Raw genomic sequence first — 16,307 nt, forward strand, 5'->3', positions numbered from 1 at the left:
ATATGGAGTACTAAAAGGTAGCATTCGGTTCTTAGCGACCGCGACGCGCGACCGCCACCCGCGACCATGGTCGCCTGTCGCGAGGCGACCCTAGCTTTCGGATTTCAGCGACGCGGCGACGGCGACATCGTCACTCTTCCCGCAGTTTTAACGGGTGACGGTTGTGTTCTAGTGCAGTACGATATGTCGGACAATTATTCCGCGGCTAGGAAAAAAGTTATTCAGCTGCTATTGGAGGATGAAGAAGATGATGATATTCTTATTATGCTATTATCTATGCCTCCAGAAAAAAGAATGAGGATTGATTCAATCTTCACATCACGAGAAGAAGAGGGTTGCTTTCAAATACTCATAAAACAACATTTGAATTATAAAGAAGAAAAGTTCAGAAAATATTGTAGGTTAAATCATAAGCAGTTTTTAATAACTAATTCTATTAACTTCTCGTCCTCGTTCGGTGAAAATGCCGCCATTTTGATGTGCTTCTCGCCTGCGTCGCGTGACGGCACTGCCTCCGATGCGACCGGGTCGCTGTCGCCACGCTGCTCTCTAGCCACGCCCACCGGTCGCGCGTCGCGGTCGCTAGATTTGTTTAGTACTCCATATAAATCCATACTAAGCAGTGGGTCGCGCGACCCGGCCGCGGTCGCGGGTCGCGGTCGCGCGTCGCGGTCGCTAAGAACCGAATGCTACCTAAACAAATCTAGCGACCGCGACGCGCGACCGGTGGGCGCGGCTAGAGAGCAGAGTGGGTCGCGCGACCCGGTCGCGGTCGCGGGTCGCGGTCGCGCGTCACGGTCGACCGCGACGCGCGACCGCCACCCGCGACCATGGTCGCCTGTCGCGAGGCGACCCTAGCTTTCGGATTTCAGCGACGGCGACATCGTCACTCTTCCCGCAGTTTTAACGGGTGACGGTTGTGTTCTAGTGCAGTACGATATGTCGGACAATTATTCCGCAGCTAGGAAAAAAGTTATACAGCAGCTATTGGAGGATGAAGAAGATGATGATATTCTTATTATGCTATTATCTATGCCTCCAGAAAAAAGAATGAGGATTGATTCAATCTTCACATCACGGGAAGAAGAGGGTTGCTTTCAAATACTCATAAAACAACATTTGAATTATAAAGAAGAAAAGTTCAGAAAATATTGTAGGTTAAATCATAAGCAGTTTTTAATAACTAATTCTATTAACTTCTCGTCCTCGTTCGGTGAAAATGCCGCCATTTTGATGTGCTTCTCGCCTGCGTCGCGTGACGGCACTGCCTCCGATGCGACCGAGTCGCTGTCGCCACGCTGCTCTCTAGCCACGCCCACCGGTCGCGCGTCGCGGTCGCTAGATTTGTTTAGTACTCCATATAAATCCATACTAAGCAGTGGGTCGCGCGACCCGGTCGCGGTCGCGGGTCGCGGTCGCGCGTCGCGGTCGCTAAGAACCGAAAGGTGGCGGTTCGCGCCGCGACAGAGACAGGCGACCGAGACAGGAGACTGAGACCAGAGACCACGACAAGTGTCTCGGTCTCTTCGGCATGTACTGTAGGTTGAGACTGAGACCGAAGATCGCGACAAGTGTCACAGAGCGACCGCTCAGTTCAAGAGAGTCTGTCGATGAAGTCACTGGTGTTTTGTGTCGTGATGGAAAACCAAGTAATGAAGCTGCTATTGGAGGAAGAAGAAGACGATGATTTGCTCTTATATTATTATTACAAATACAAAACTGAAAGACGATTACCTATTAAGGATTTATATTCCACTAGAGGTGAAGAAGGATCATTTTCGCTATTAGTAAAGAAGCACCTGATGTTTGATGACAATATATTCAGGAAGTATTTTCGGCTGAATAAAACACAGTTTGATTACGTATTAAATTTACTGAAAAAAACAATGCAAGAAAAGGGAAGAATATCAGTAAAAGAAAAATTATCACTAACTTTAAGGTAAGTTTGCCAATTCATCTAAATTATTCTGGTCGATTTCACCGTAATTGTTTAGAAATGGTTCACTCGAAATATTTAGTGATTGGCGAGATGTTAAATCAATCAATCCAGTCTGTGTTTGGTGTTCTGATGCTGCACTTATCGGAGAATATGAATTGTATGATGAATTTGAATTATATGATAACTGGTATGATGAATCAGTATAGGGGCGTTCAGTTTGACCTTCGATATCTCCGATCTCATACTTCGAGACAATATTAAATATTTCCGTTTTTGCCATGGCTCTTGAACGTGCACTCAATTTTCTTAGCATCATTTCAATATGTTTTGTAAATGTCGATATATCATCAACTGGTTCTTGAGATTTTAATGACTCCAGCTGTCTATTTCGGTTTTCCTGTCTGTCCTTCATAAATTTTATGAATTCATCTTCTTTTTGTCTCTTTCTCTTTGTATTTTTGGAGGTTGATTTTTCATAACTGTTATTTAGTGGTATATTAGATCTCTCTTGTGTAGATTTAGAAGTGCCTGGTAACTCCTTTGAAGGAGTGTTATGTACTGACGTGTCTGCGGCTTCGTGAGGAGTATCTTCATGTTCTACTCCTGGGGAGGTATTAGTAACTTCTTCTTCTACACTGGCGGAGCTTTGCTGTTCTTGTTCTACACTGGTGCAGCTTTGCCGTTCTGATGGTGTGTTTTCTAAAAATCTTAAGCGTTCATAAAACTGCCACTTTGAATTTTTAGCTGGTGCTGCAGATCCCGTCGATTGTTTTTGTTTGCGCTTATATCTGTTGTAGGAGTCCCTGATCAGTTTCCATTTTTTACGGCATTCCGAATCTGTAATAAATAATAATATTTTTTTTTATTCCCAGATTCATGGCGACTGGAGAAACATATGCTTCGCTATCATTCGAATATCGTATATCACCTTCTTATATTTCACAAATAGTCAAAGAGGTGTTAAAACATTTAAAGACTGTTTTGGTGCCAATTTTTATGCCTATTCCAAAAGAAAGTGATTTTAGGCTTATATCTGAAGGATTTTGGGACAAATGGCAATTCCCCAATTGCACAGGTGCTATTGATGGGAAGCACGTAAGAATAAGAGCCCCTGAAAATAGTGGGTCGTTGTATTTTAATTATAAGGAGTATTACTCAATTGTTCTTCTGGCTATTGTAGACTATAATTACAAGTTCATTGCAGTAGACGTTGGCTCTTATGGCAAAGAAGGAGATAGTGGAATATTCCAAAAGTCTGCAATGGGAAAACAAATAATGAAAAATGAATTTAATTTTCCGAAACCAAAAAATCTACCGAATTCGAACATAATATTACCCCATTTTTTAGTTGGAGATGAAGCATTTAGTCTTGATACTTTTATGATGAAACCTTACGCTAGAAGAGTTGCAAAAAACGATTTAAGCAAAGAAATATTTAACTACCGCCTTTGTCGTGCGAGACGAGTATCGGAAAACGCGTTCGGTTTGCTGTCTCAGGTGTTTAGAATATTTTACACTCCTATCGGAATAGCGCCAGAAACATGCACAGACATGATCTTAGTTGCCTGTTGCTTGCATAACCTATTAAGAGATGGATTTTTGGAATCTGCTCAAATGCCCGTACATCAATGGAATCGAGAGGAAGAAAATTTGCCTTCAAATTTTGTTACATTACGTGGAACAGGAGGGTTTTCGAACAGCAACGGACTCGATATTAGAGTAAAATTAACCAATTACTTGACGTCACAGCAAGGAGCAGTAGACTGGCAAGAACAACATGTCACACGGCTTGTTTGAACTGATTCCATTCCTTTTCTTCTTAACCTTTTCTTTCTTAATATGTTAATTTTATGCAAAATAAATAAAATAAGAAGAACTCACCTGTTTTATTTATGCTTTCAGCTATGCTTTTCCAAATATTGTCCTTCAAATTTTCGTCTCTGTAGGAGTCTAGTTGTGCATTGTATAGCGGAGGGTGCTGCCTGATAAGTTCAATCAGAGTCTCACAGTCTTCGTCAGAAAAACTCATTTTTAAACATAAACACGTACTTTCACGAGCGCGACCGAGACACTACTGCACCGGAGCAGCGACCGTCTCGCTGTCTCCTGTCGCGCGCCTCTGTCTCCTGTCTCTGTCGCGCTCGCGAACTGATGCTTTATACATTGCCTAGAGTTAAGTAGCGGTCACGGTCTCCGGTCGCGGTCTCCTGTCTCGGTCGCCTGTCTCTGTCGCGGCGCGAACCGCCACCTTAAAGGTGGCGGTTCGCGCCGCGACAGAGACAGGCGACCGAGACAGGAGACTGAGACCAGAGACCACGACAAGTGTCTCGGTCTCTTCGGCATGTACTGTAGGTTGAGACTGAGACCGAAGATCGCGACAAGTGTCACAGAGCGACCGCTCAGTTCAAGAGAGTCTGTCGATGAAGTCACTGGTGTTTTGTGTCGTGATGGAAAACCAAGTAATGAAGCTGCTATTGGAGGAAGAAGAAGACGATGATTTGCTCTTATATTATTATTACAAATACAAAACTGAAAGACGATTACCTATTAAGGATTTATATTCCACTAGAGGTGAAGAAGGATCATTTTCGCTATTAGTAAAGAAGCACCTGATGTTTGATGACAATATATTCAGGAAGTATTTTCGGCTGAATAAAACACAGTTTGATTACGTATTAAATTTACTGAAAAAAACAATGCAAGAAAAGGGAAGAATATCAGTAAAAGAAAAATTATCACTAACTTTAAGGTAAGTTTGCCAATTCATCTAAATTATTCTGGTCGATTTCACCGTAATTGTTTAGAAATGGTTCACTCGAAATATTTAGTGATTGGCGAGATGTTAAATCAATCAATCCAGTCTGTGTTTGGTGTTCTGATGCTGCACTTATCGGAGAATATGAATTGTATGATGAATTTGAATTATATGATAACTGGTATGATGAATCAGTATAGGGGCGTTCAGTTTGACCTTCGATATCTCCGATCTCATACTTCGAGACAATATTAAATATTTCCGTTTTTGCCATGGCTCTTGAACGTGCACTCAATTTTCTTAGCATCATTTCAATATGTTTTGTAAATGTCGATATATCATCAACTGGTTCTTGAGATTTTAATGACTCCAGCTGTCTATTTCGGTTTTCCTGTCTGTCCTTCATAAATTTTATGAATTCATCTTCTTTTTGTCTCTTTCTCTTTGTATTTTTGGAGGTTGATTTTTCATAACTGTTATTTAGTGGTATATTAGATCTCTCTTGTGTAGATTTAGAAGTGCCTGGTAACTCCTTTGAAGGAGTGTTATGTACTGACGTGTCTGCGGCTTCGTGAGGAGTATCTTCATGTTCTACTCCTGGGGAGGTATTAGTAACTTCTTCTTCTACACTGGCGGAGCTTTGCTGTTCTTGTTCTACACTGGTGCAGCTTTGCCGTTCTGATGGTGTGTTTTCTAAAAATCTTAAGCGTTCATAAAACTGCCACTTTGAATTTTTAGCTGGTGCTGCAGATCCCGTCGATTGTTTTTGTTTGCGCTTATATCTGTTGTAGGAGTCCCTGATCAGTTTCCATTTTTTACGGCATTCCGAATCTGTAATAAATAATAATATTTTTTTTTATTCCCAGATTCATGGCGACTGGAGAAACATATGCTTCGCTATCATTCGAATATCGTATATCACCTTCTTATATTTCACAAATAGTCAAAGAGGTGTTAAAACATTTAAAGACTGTTTTGGTGCCAATTTTTATGCCTATTCCAAAAGAAAGTGATTTTAGGCTTATATCTGAAGGATTTTGGGACAAATGGCAATTCCCCAATTGCACAGGTGCTATTGATGGGAAGCACGTAAGAATAAGAGCCCCTGAAAATAGTGGGTCGTTGTATTTTAATTATAAGGAGTATTACTCAATTGTTCTTCTGGCTATTGTAGACTATAATTACAAGTTCATTGCAGTAGACGTTGGCTCTTATGGCAAAGAAGGAGATAGTGGAATATTCCAAAAGTCTGCAATGGGAAAACAAATAATGAAAAATGAATTTAATTTTCCGAAACCAAAAAATCTACCGAATTCGAACATAATATTACCCCATTTTTTAGTTGGAGATGAAGCATTTAGTCTTGATACTTTTATGATGAAACCTTACGCTAGAAGAGTTGCAAAAAACGATTTAAGCAAAGAAATATTTAACTACCGCCTTTGTCGTGCGAGACGAGTATCGGAAAACGCGTTCGGTTTGCTGTCTCAGGTGTTTAGAATATTTTACACTCCTATCGGAATAGCGCCAGAAACATGCACAGACATGATCTTAGTTGCCTGTTGCTTGCATAACCTATTAAGAGATGGATTTTTGGAATCTGCTCAAATGCCCGTACATCAATGGAATCGAGAGGAAGAAAATTTGCCTTCAAATTTTGTTACATTACGTGGAACAGGAGGGTTTTCGAACAGCAACGGACTCGATATTAGAGTAAAATTAACCAATTACTTGACGTCACAGCAAGGAGCAGTAGACTGGCAAGAACAACATGTCACACGGCTTGTTTGAACTGATTCCATTCCTTTTCTTCTTAACCTTTTCTTTCTTAATATGTTAATTTTATGCAAAATAAATAAAATAAGAAGAACTCACCTGTTTTATTTATGCTTTCAGCTATGCTTTTCCAAATATTGTCCTTCAAATTTTCGTCTCTGTAGGAGTCTAGTTGTGCATTGTATAGCGGAGGGTGCTGCCTGATAAGTTCAATCAGAGTCTCACAGTCTTCGTCAGAAAAACTCATTTTTAAACATAAACACGTACTTTCACGAGCGCGACCGAGACACTACTGCACCGGAGCAGCGACCGTCTCGCTGTCTCCTGTCGCGCGCCTCTGTCTCCTGTCTCTGTCGCGCTCGCGAACTGATGCTTTATACATTGCCTAGAGTTAAGTAGCGGTCACGGTCTCCGGTCGCGGTCTCCTGTCTCGGTCGCCTGTCTCTGTCGCGGCGCGAACCGCCACCTGAATGTTACCTTAACATAGCGTTGGGTTCGCCAATTTGAATAAAAGTTTTGAAAAAAAGGTTAGGTGCGAAGTACTCGTAACCGGCGGTCCTGTATGTCAAGATGTATGGATCTGAGGGAAGCAAAAGAAGTTTGTAAGGATCGTACCAAGTGGCGCTTTTTGGTCTTTGCCTACCCCTATGGGAAAAAAGCGTGATATTACGTATGTGACTTATTTAAAAGCTGTTTATCAAACATACTGCAATTGTGCTTCGAGGCATATGAATTCGATCTTTTACTTATACATCGTCGTGAATCAACGTGTGTGGATACACAAGTTTGTGCTATTTGGTTTAGTAAGACTACAGAAAGAGGTATGAGATATATTGGTGTAACGATGCAGTGATGCGATGTTTTGACACAACCATAGGATTATAATATTTGATATAAGCATGTAAATACCAGTAGTGACTGTCTGGTACATTCATTCGTTTCACAGAAGGACAAACGATTAGTAGATGCATTTGCTTCCCACGTAGAACAATAACAGAATAACAAATGCATTCACAACCCACGCTAAAGACCAAAATAGCTTCAATAAAGTTCACATTCTATGAAATATACTTGTGACATTATAAACACTGCAGCTTGACTGTTATGTTTTCGCGGATAAATTACGACTATAATCTTAATAAAAATATCTTAATAAAATATTATGCGGATTGAGAGCATTGATAGCCGAGTGGTATAAGTCGGTATTTCCACGCAAGTGGTCGCAGGTTCGAACCCCAGGCACCAGACCAATGACCCAAGTTATGTGTGTATCAGAAATAATTATCACTTGTTCCAACGGTGAAGGAAAACATCGTGATGCAACCTTGTATGCCTGAGAGTTCTTTAGAACAGTTATTAAAGCCGTGTATAGTCCCCAACCCGCACTTTGTCAGCATGGTGGACTCAAGGCCTAACTCCTCCCTCATCACGGGAAGAGACCCTTGCCTTACAGTGGGACATTAACGTATTAAATTGACTATTTAATTTTTGATGCAGATTTTTGAAAAGTAGTAGATAATCATATGATTTTTTCCTCTCATTCAAATTACGTAGTTCGTTGCGTAGCGTAACAAGCAAACTCTAATACATACTGACCTTTACAAGCCAAAATTAATTACTATCCGAGTACGCAATCGAAAGTAGATCGATAAAATAATATCGATATCTTTAGAAGATCATTCGTCACTCGTTTAATCCGAGTTAAGGTGTGGTCTTGTGAATGCGACTTATATTTTGATTAATTTCACTCTGTGGCGCAATTTATGTAGCAGTTTTGTTTGTGGTCATACTAACAAGTGCGGGTCGGACTCGTGCACGTAGGATTCCGTACTATAAATATTTAATAAAAAAACACGTTTTATTTGTATGGGACCCTCTATAATATTTATTTTTGTTAAGTTTTTTGTATTTTTTATAGCGGCCACGTTATAGCGAATTATATAATTTTTGAAAATTTATATATTTATAGATACAGTCTGGTGACAGACAGAAAGACGGATGGACAGACAGCGGAGGCTTAGTAGGTAACAGGGTCCCGTTTTTAACTTTAGATACGGAACCCTAATAAATGGGGTCAATATGTGTAATTTATTTTTGCTCAGAATTAATTGGTCTGAGAATCTATGATGGCATTGCGAGCAAGGCTGCGTTGTATTTATTTGTGATTTATTTGATGTGGTAATTGTATGATATCATTTGTATTAATATTATTAAGATTATGATTTGACATCTACTAAAACATTTTATTATCACCGAACAAAAAATAAAGCGTAAATAAATAGTTGTCTAAGGCGTGAAATATCTTGACTTCGAAAGTAGCTAATAATTAATATTTGAAAATTAACACGCACTGTCACACACAGAATTTAATTAAAATCGGTACAGCCATCTCGAGGGAAAAGAAAAAGAAAAATTCAGACACCATATTTTTACATTAATGTTGTTAGCCCTTTATATGATTCCACTGCTAAGCAAAAGCGTTTCCTCTTTCGCATAAACCCGCATATATCAAACTAGCTGACCTGCGCAACTTCGCTTGCGTCACATAAAAGAAAAGGTCATAATTTTCCCCGTTTTTGTACCATTTTTTGTTGCTACTCCGCTCCTAATAGTTGCAGCATGATGTTATATAGCCTAAAACCTGCCTCGATAAATGGTCTATTCTACACAAAAAACATTTTTCAAATAGAACCAGCAGTTCCTGAGATTAGCGCGTTCAAACAAACAATCAAACTCTTCAGCTTTATAATGTTAGTATAGAAGTACCTATAGACGAGTATTAGTAGTAATAGTCGAATCGACTAATCGCGTCGGTATAACGAGCCTTTAACTTAGATGTGCTCATTAAGCTGTGTTAATTATAAAACATATCGACGTATAATGTATATTAATATGTTCACATGAACGTGTCCGCTCTGCTAGTACCGATGTTACCACATACTAGTCGTACTTGTTATGTGTGTTTATTAGTTATCTTTGAACATTAAGCGATACTTTTAACTAAAATATATTTATTTATGCTTTAATTATTTCTAAATACTGGTATTCAGCTGCATCTGCTAAAATTGGAAGCCGACTCCAAAATATTGAAAGAGAGGTTAAGGTGATGATGATGACTTAAAAATTTTTTTGTAGGATTTTTTACCCTACCGTATAAGTAAATTATTTAGTAGTGCATATTGTTTTTAAAAAACATTGTTTGCCATATCTTTTCTAGGCGGCTTTTGTCCAGGAATTCCCTGGAAACAATTTATTATTTTGCCAAATCATTACTACACCATCGCCATAAATGTTAAGGTTTACTGCCTCTGTGGCGCAGTCGGTAGTGTATGCGGCTCCCGCCATGAGGTCGTCGGTTTAAGTCCCAGGTCAGGCCTAAATCTTTACTGAATTTCCTATTAACAAATTTTCACAGATTGGCCGGAGATAGGAAGCTGAGGTCATAAACGACTGAAAAAAATTGGATAAAATTTGGATAAAATGTGATATATTGTATGCCACACAAGAACGTAACATTTGAACTTGTTTTTTAAAAAACGGCTTTAACACATAAATGTATTTTTTGAAGAGAAATCATCTAACCCCTGGTTTCTGAGGTACATTTAGCGGTGGTTCATCTATTCAATAGTGTTAAAACTCATACAAAAAAAGCGCTATCGAAAAGTTAAACCACCGCTACTCAGTTACTCAGAAACATACTTACTTTATTATAGTCTTTATTACTTTAAATACAATTCAAACAGAAAACTACCGCAACTAACTCAGCAGCCTTTCTAAGAATAACATTATTCCCATATTTAGGCATGAGTGATAATGGGTGGTGATAAGGCGAGATAACAAGCCGCGCTGCCTTATCAAGTGTAATGAGCTCTCGTATAAATCACCCCTGCTGATCTATATATGTTGTCGTAAATCTTTGTGATCGACGTGCGAGTACGATCGTGAGCTCGTGGACTAAGTGTGTGATGTCCGATGTAAAATACATATGCAATACACATGGCAATTTTTCTGTTTATGATCGGTAGTTCCTAGTACGTTTAAACAAATAAACAAACATACTCTTAAGCTCTATATATGTAGTAACGATTAGATCTTAAAAGAATTAAAACTGCAGCTGTAATGGCCGTTTGGTTTATGCATTCGTCTCCCACGCAAGTCTGGTCGAGTGTTCATTGCCTGAGGCAACACACATTATGAACTTTTAGTAGGTATGTGTGTTTTACAAATGTTATTATGATAGAGAAAAATAGTTCATGCATTAAACTAACTACTGGTAAAACTAAGTCTTGCCCTCCTGAAAGTACTGTTCTTGAAAGAATACTTACATTCTTTTTAAAAAAATATACATGCAGTTATGAAAGGCTTATAAAGGGTTTTGTTTCTTTCACTCCTTAGCGAAATGAAAAAATAGTAGTTTTTTAACTAAAATAGTGTGATTATGAATAAGAAGGTTAATGTTTCTTACATACTCACTTACTTAACTGTCTGTGACGAAATTCAATACGCTGATAGTTCAAAACCTAGATAGACGTAGTGTACCTCTTATCCCGAGAAATTCTTCAAAGTAGCCGATGTATAGAAGATAGTGTAATATAATAAGCAAAAATATCACGTGTTTGCGTAGAGCCGAGCAGGTACGCGGACTTAAAGCTTGATATATCTAGTACGTGTATCAGCTACTTATGTGCTATTCCGTCGTATTTGACAAGGCTTAACGACTACCACTGAAGCTGCTCTGATTCCATATTTATACACTTGCTTATCCGATGTCTGTTTACCTTCTAGTATGACTGGCTGAGACTATAACATAAGGAGTTTTGACCAAGCTGCGTTGATTATATTACAAGATGAATGGAATGACTCAAATATACTTAACTGTGCGATGCGATGTAATTTGTGCGATCCACAAATAATTGTTTCAGATCTGATTGTACTTTGTGTCCGTTGTTTGTACGTTTGTAAAAGTCCCCCCGACTTAATATCCGAAAGAAAACTGAATTTACTGGTAGAAAAGATCTAGAATATTTTCTTCCCATCGTGGTCATGAACGCGAACCTCTGTACGCTTTCAGAGGTTTCGAGTATAAGTACTAAGACGATATACGACGTGCCTTAGTAACATAGTAAGTAGTAACGTATAACACAATAGGGGCGTGTACTTCGACGTGTTTTATATACGTGAGACGTTATCTGATCGAAAGATAGCAACGTAATTGTTGGTTGGTAGCGAAAGATAGTTTAGCGAATGAATTGTTGCTTTAGCCTGCAGTGCGTTTTAAAAATGCAATAGTTTGACGTTATTTAACAACTTCTTCTTCTTATCGTATGGTTAGTGGTCAACCTAGTGTCAAAAATTGTTCAAGCCGCCCGAAGGCCTTTGATGTGACTTAACGACTGTTATCTTAATTGAAAACAACCGGGACCGACTTTTTACGTGCCCTCCGAAGCACGACGACGCTCAGTTCAAACACCACTGTGCGGTCACCTATCTATGGAATGACCGCGCCGAAGGTTGCCTAACCCACAGATCATTTACCGAACGGTAAGCGCAAATGGCTATGAGCGCAATGAATGAAATGAAATTAATGATTTAACAACTAACGCATATTCAAACATTCGCATTTTTACATTAGTAGTATTAATAAAATTTTTGTCCAATATTTCGTCACTATGTCACTAATAAGTAAGGATCTCCTCTCGCGCCGTGAGGAAAGGGTGAGGCTAAACTGTAGACGTATATCTAGCTCAAATGACCAATAGTGCAGAACAACATAAAGTAGGTATATTTTTAAACATTTTACCTCAAATCCCAAATTCGTCCGCTCGGAGAAATGTATTGCGACAAAAGAATTTCTTAACTTAATTGATTTTATCCAAATTCGTACAAGCATTCCGCGAAATTGAGTAACAAACATAGAAACATGTCAGAACTTTCACATTTTTGATACAAGTAAGGATTTAATTGCAACACCAAAAAACTTAGGCAATTATTGGATTTATACAAAACTAGTTGTTTTGAACAAGGTGATACATACGGATTTGCACGGATTAAATAAAGGTAAGCACTTATAAATAAAATGTGACTATGTATGATGGGTATAAATAATTATCACTTGCTCTAACGGTGAAGAAAAACGCGATGAAACCTTGCATGTCTAAAATTTGTTTATACACTTATTTAGGGCATGCAAAGACCCAAACCTGCACTTGGCCAGAGTGGTGGACTCAAGGCCTAATCCCTATCTCGTTCGGGAGGCCCTTGCCTAGCAGTGGGACAGTAATGGGTTAAAAAGAAAGGAAATATATGATCCCAAATTTCACCAAATTCAGCTCAAGAGTTTAGCAGTGAAAGCGCAACAAAGCTTGTAGCTAGCTGATTGCGTTCGCTCTCCCTTAGAGAAAAATAAATAATTGATAAAAAAGCATTATTTCGATGGTTAAACTATCTCTAAAGTTTCATTTTAATCCGTTTACATAAAACAACCTCAAACTTCCTCCAAGAATTTAGAAGTAAATCTTATATTTGTTACGCAATTAACATTAGTACAATTAAGTATACATACAAAACTCGAATCGAAAACTAGTTATTTGATGCAAATCTAAAAATGTCGAAAGTGTAACGTTACCCCACATTAAATATCATTGCAAAACCTAGTTAGCTAGTTGTCGGCCATATTTCATTGGATTTACATTAAATAATACACATATATTATATGTTTGTGTCGTTAATAGAGCCTCGGGTCCTGCTCCAGTAATGGCCAGTAAATTAATGTCGGAATTACTACGAGTTCTCGATTGTAACTCGAAGACTTTAGTCAGTTGTATTGTATAACATTTATGTTAATATATGAAATCTATACTAATAATATAAAGCTGAAGAGTTTGTTTGTTTGTTTGAACGCGCTAATCTCAGTAACTACGGGTCCGATTTGAAAAATTCTTTCAGTGTTAGATAGCCCATTTATCGAGGAAGGCTATAGGCTATATCATCACGCTGCGACCAATAGGAGCTGAGTAGCAGTAAAAAAGCAAAGTAAGTATCGTCTCGTCTCATCAGAGTTTGGACTTCAATTTGCAAGTCAGTTGTGGACTTAACACCTTTTCATAAAAAAAAATTCTATATTTTTACGAAAACGTTACAAATTGGATTGAATGTTTGACCATGGTCTGTTTCTGATAATAGTTTATTTTTGCCATAGTAAAACAATTTATATTTATTATGTTGAAATCCTATCGTAAATATCCGTATAACTTATTGCTTCTTTAACAGCTTACAGTCTGACTCATGATAGAGTTAGAAAGCTTCAAATCGAGTTTCCTTGGTAGTGGTCAGGTACTGAAGTAATCTAGCTTGATGCGGGCTGACAGAGAGAGATTACTAGACAATTTCCTAGAGCAAACACATTACTAGCTTTATCACTAACGGTTAAATGTGATTTATACTAATGTCAGCAGATTGAGTTGTGCATATTCAGAATGTAATGACGCAACACAACTTATGAGGCTGCTTAGTCTGATTTATGCTAGGACATGGAATCATACGTCCATATTTTGATTCCAGAAAAGCCTGTATACAGTGGCCCGTTCATTTTAGAGGTAGTTAGTGGTCAACCTAGTGTTAAAATTGTTGGAGCCGCCGGAAAGTCTTCGATTTGGCTGTTGTCTTCATTGACAAAACCGGTCCGACGTTTTACTTGGTCTCCGAAACACATAGATGCTAAGTTCTTATACATACGATCACCCATCTATGAAATGACCGTGCCAAGTGTTTCAATTAAAAACCAAATTTTACGTACCCTCCGAAGCACGGAAAACATAGATTAGCTCGAAATATGATTATGGTATTACATTTGTATGTGGGATTGTAACCACATACGAACCATTGCACACTACACGTCTATAACAGTGCTTCAAGGGTTATAAGTACAGTCGACCGTTTAAAACCAGGTGCAGTTGATAGCATCGGTACTTTCTAAGCAATTATATGAAGTACCGCGTACAGTCATTTGTCAATACACGCGCCGGATAACGTTTGATTGATGATGTCTAACGCAACACCGCCGCTGTACCGCGCCGCGTCACGAACTGATTATGATTTTATTGTGATAAAGATAAAGATACATTTATTGCATAACTGTGTACATAGGATGTTACAATTAGTGAATCAACAGTTTATGCATAGCGGATGTACAATTTTTGACAACTTAAAGCTAATGTTAATAGAAGTGTTGCGCTAGTTGCACTTGTGCGTCGTTAAACGATCAGTGGGTTATGCAAATCTTGGCGCGATCATTCCATAGGCGGGTGTCCTTATAGTGGTGTTTGAACTGAGCGTTGCCCTGGTTTACAAGGAACGATAAAGGTCAATTTTGACTGTTATTAAGCAATTTCAAAAGTTTTAGTATGTATAGATTTTTACCAAAATTGCATCAGCCGTTTTTTGAATCCAGAAACTAAAGTATATACTAAAAATTGTACAGCGAGAGAATCAAACCCAAGCAATAGCCAGTTAATAGCCTGTATAAGCACCGTAAATACCGACACTTTTCTCTAGAGTACAGCAAATAAAGTAACATTCGACACAACTAACTCAAGTTAACGAGTAAGTGGCGTTAACTTATGAGCTTGTTTACATGTTGTCGACTGTACACCAGTGGCGAAGGCTCCATACAACTCGATTCCTACCGGCTTCCCTTTCTGGACAGACTTAATATTAGTGTTAAATTAATTGTTTACTTTTGCCTAATAATACACAATTAATTAATAATCAACAATATTTAAAGCGAAATCTTTAACTAGAATCAATAATCTAATCGAAACAGTACGAAAACGCCTACCCTTCAAAAATTACGCTCCGCTAAAAACGCAACGTGAAGTAATAATAATGAAATAAACCGTAGGCGCTGATCGGGAATCGCGTACAATAAAAACTATGGCGGCGATGTCGCTTACGACCTTTTGGATCGCGCTTTACACCGCGCTGCATAGTGGCGAGCAAGCCGGAGGAAGAGCGGGTTGCCTCGCGCTACAGCGCTCGCGCCGCCGCGCCGCGGCGGACACATGATCTTACGCATGTTTCTGTCGCGGCGCGAGCCGCGTGCAAGAGCGAGATGGCGAAATCAAAGCTAAGCATCCTGCATAAGTATGAGTCGAACATTGTTCAGTGTTCACCAGTTTGACATTATAGGTTATGTTTGTTTACTGTTTTTTCGCGCGCTCTATAACAAATTAGAATATTTGTGTTTATTACAACATTATTCCTTATTAAATGTTTGTGCATAACTGTGAACGAATCAGTGTATTAAAGAGTAATTGTTTTGCATGTTTCTATTCGAGTAAATTTTCATTTTGTCAGATTTATAGCTTAAACTCATTTCTATTAAACTGTTCTGCGTTTATCCATAATGTGTTTGATATTTTATTGTTGATGAATACATTCTAAATTGCTTGTATAATATGTTATAAAACAACCAGTGCGAGACAATCATCAATCGTTCGATATACGTTATCTTAAATATGTGCTGTTGTGTTACCTACGTGTTACTACACTGAAGACAGAGTAACTTAATGCAAAACAAGCATGATTAGGTAGCATGGTAAGTACCTATGTATTATTAGACTGTAGAGAGAGAAATAAGAGACTGTAGTCGAATGTAGATAATACTCTCATATTGTTATTATGCAGAATTTTACGTCGATATTCTTACGATGTAGGTACATAATATGTAGGTATTATACCTAGAGAATGACTAATAGCTCCGGCTTACCTTTTGTAAAAACTGACCCTTCGCCACTGCTGTACACTTTGTATTACTTCTAGTATGTTGCCACTGCCGGC

General features: G+C 38.6%; 4 protein-coding genes across 5 annotated transcripts in view; 1 reads left to right on the forward strand and 3 right to left on the reverse strand.

Annotated features, from left to right (window-relative positions):
• Positions 1 to 16,307, reverse strand: part of LOC142983137 (doublesex- and mab-3-related transcription factor A2-like) — a 109,940-nt gene that overhangs the window by 82,331 nt on the left and 11,302 nt on the right. The gene's annotated exons all lie outside the window — the stretch shown is intronic.
• The window catches only part of Nox (NADPH oxidase), a 56,266-nt gene that overhangs the window by 15,247 nt on the left and 24,712 nt on the right, over positions 1 to 16,307 (forward strand). The gene's annotated exons all lie outside the window — the stretch shown is intronic.
• LOC142983269 (uncharacterized) lies at positions 1,854 to 4,191 on the reverse strand. The gene is made up of 2 exons (XM_076130197.1): positions 3,821 to 4,191; positions 1,854 to 2,776 (listed from the first exon to the last, which is right to left on the reverse strand). The coding sequence occupies exons 1-2, from the start codon at positions 3,966 to 3,968 to the stop codon at positions 1,935 to 1,937; spliced, it is 990 nt and encodes a 329-aa protein (XP_075986312.1). The 5' UTR covers positions 3,969 to 4,191; the 3' UTR covers positions 1,854 to 1,934.
• On the reverse strand, positions 4,603 to 6,931 carry LOC142983268 (uncharacterized). The gene is made up of 2 exons (XM_076130196.1): positions 6,570 to 6,931; positions 4,603 to 5,525 (listed from the first exon to the last, which is right to left on the reverse strand). The coding sequence occupies exons 1-2, from the start codon at positions 6,715 to 6,717 to the stop codon at positions 4,684 to 4,686; spliced, it is 990 nt and encodes a 329-aa protein (XP_075986311.1). The 5' UTR covers positions 6,718 to 6,931; the 3' UTR covers positions 4,603 to 4,683.

This window comes from Anticarsia gemmatalis, chromosome 23 (genome assembly GCF_050436995.1).
Source record: "Anticarsia gemmatalis isolate Benzon Research Colony breed Stoneville strain chromosome 23, ilAntGemm2 primary, whole genome shotgun sequence".
NCBI classification, from domain to species: Eukaryota; Metazoa; Arthropoda; class Insecta; order Lepidoptera; family Erebidae; genus Anticarsia; species Anticarsia gemmatalis.

Excerpts from the sequence above, each read along its gene's own strand:
- LOC142983268 (XM_076130196.1), bottom strand. The coding sequence starts at position 6,717 with ATGAGTTTTTCTGACGAAGACTGTGAGACTCTGATTGAACTTATCAGG. Across the intron at positions 5,526-6,569 it reads TGAAAGCATAAATAAAACAG|ATTCGGAATGCCGTAAAAAA; the intron begins GTGAGTTCTTCT and ends TATTTATTACAG.
- LOC142983269 (XM_076130197.1), bottom strand. The coding sequence starts at position 3,968 with ATGAGTTTTTCTGACGAAGACTGTGAGACTCTGATTGAACTTATCAGG. Across the intron at positions 2,777-3,820 it reads TGAAAGCATAAATAAAACAG|ATTCGGAATGCCGTAAAAAA; the intron begins GTGAGTTCTTCT and ends TATTTATTACAG.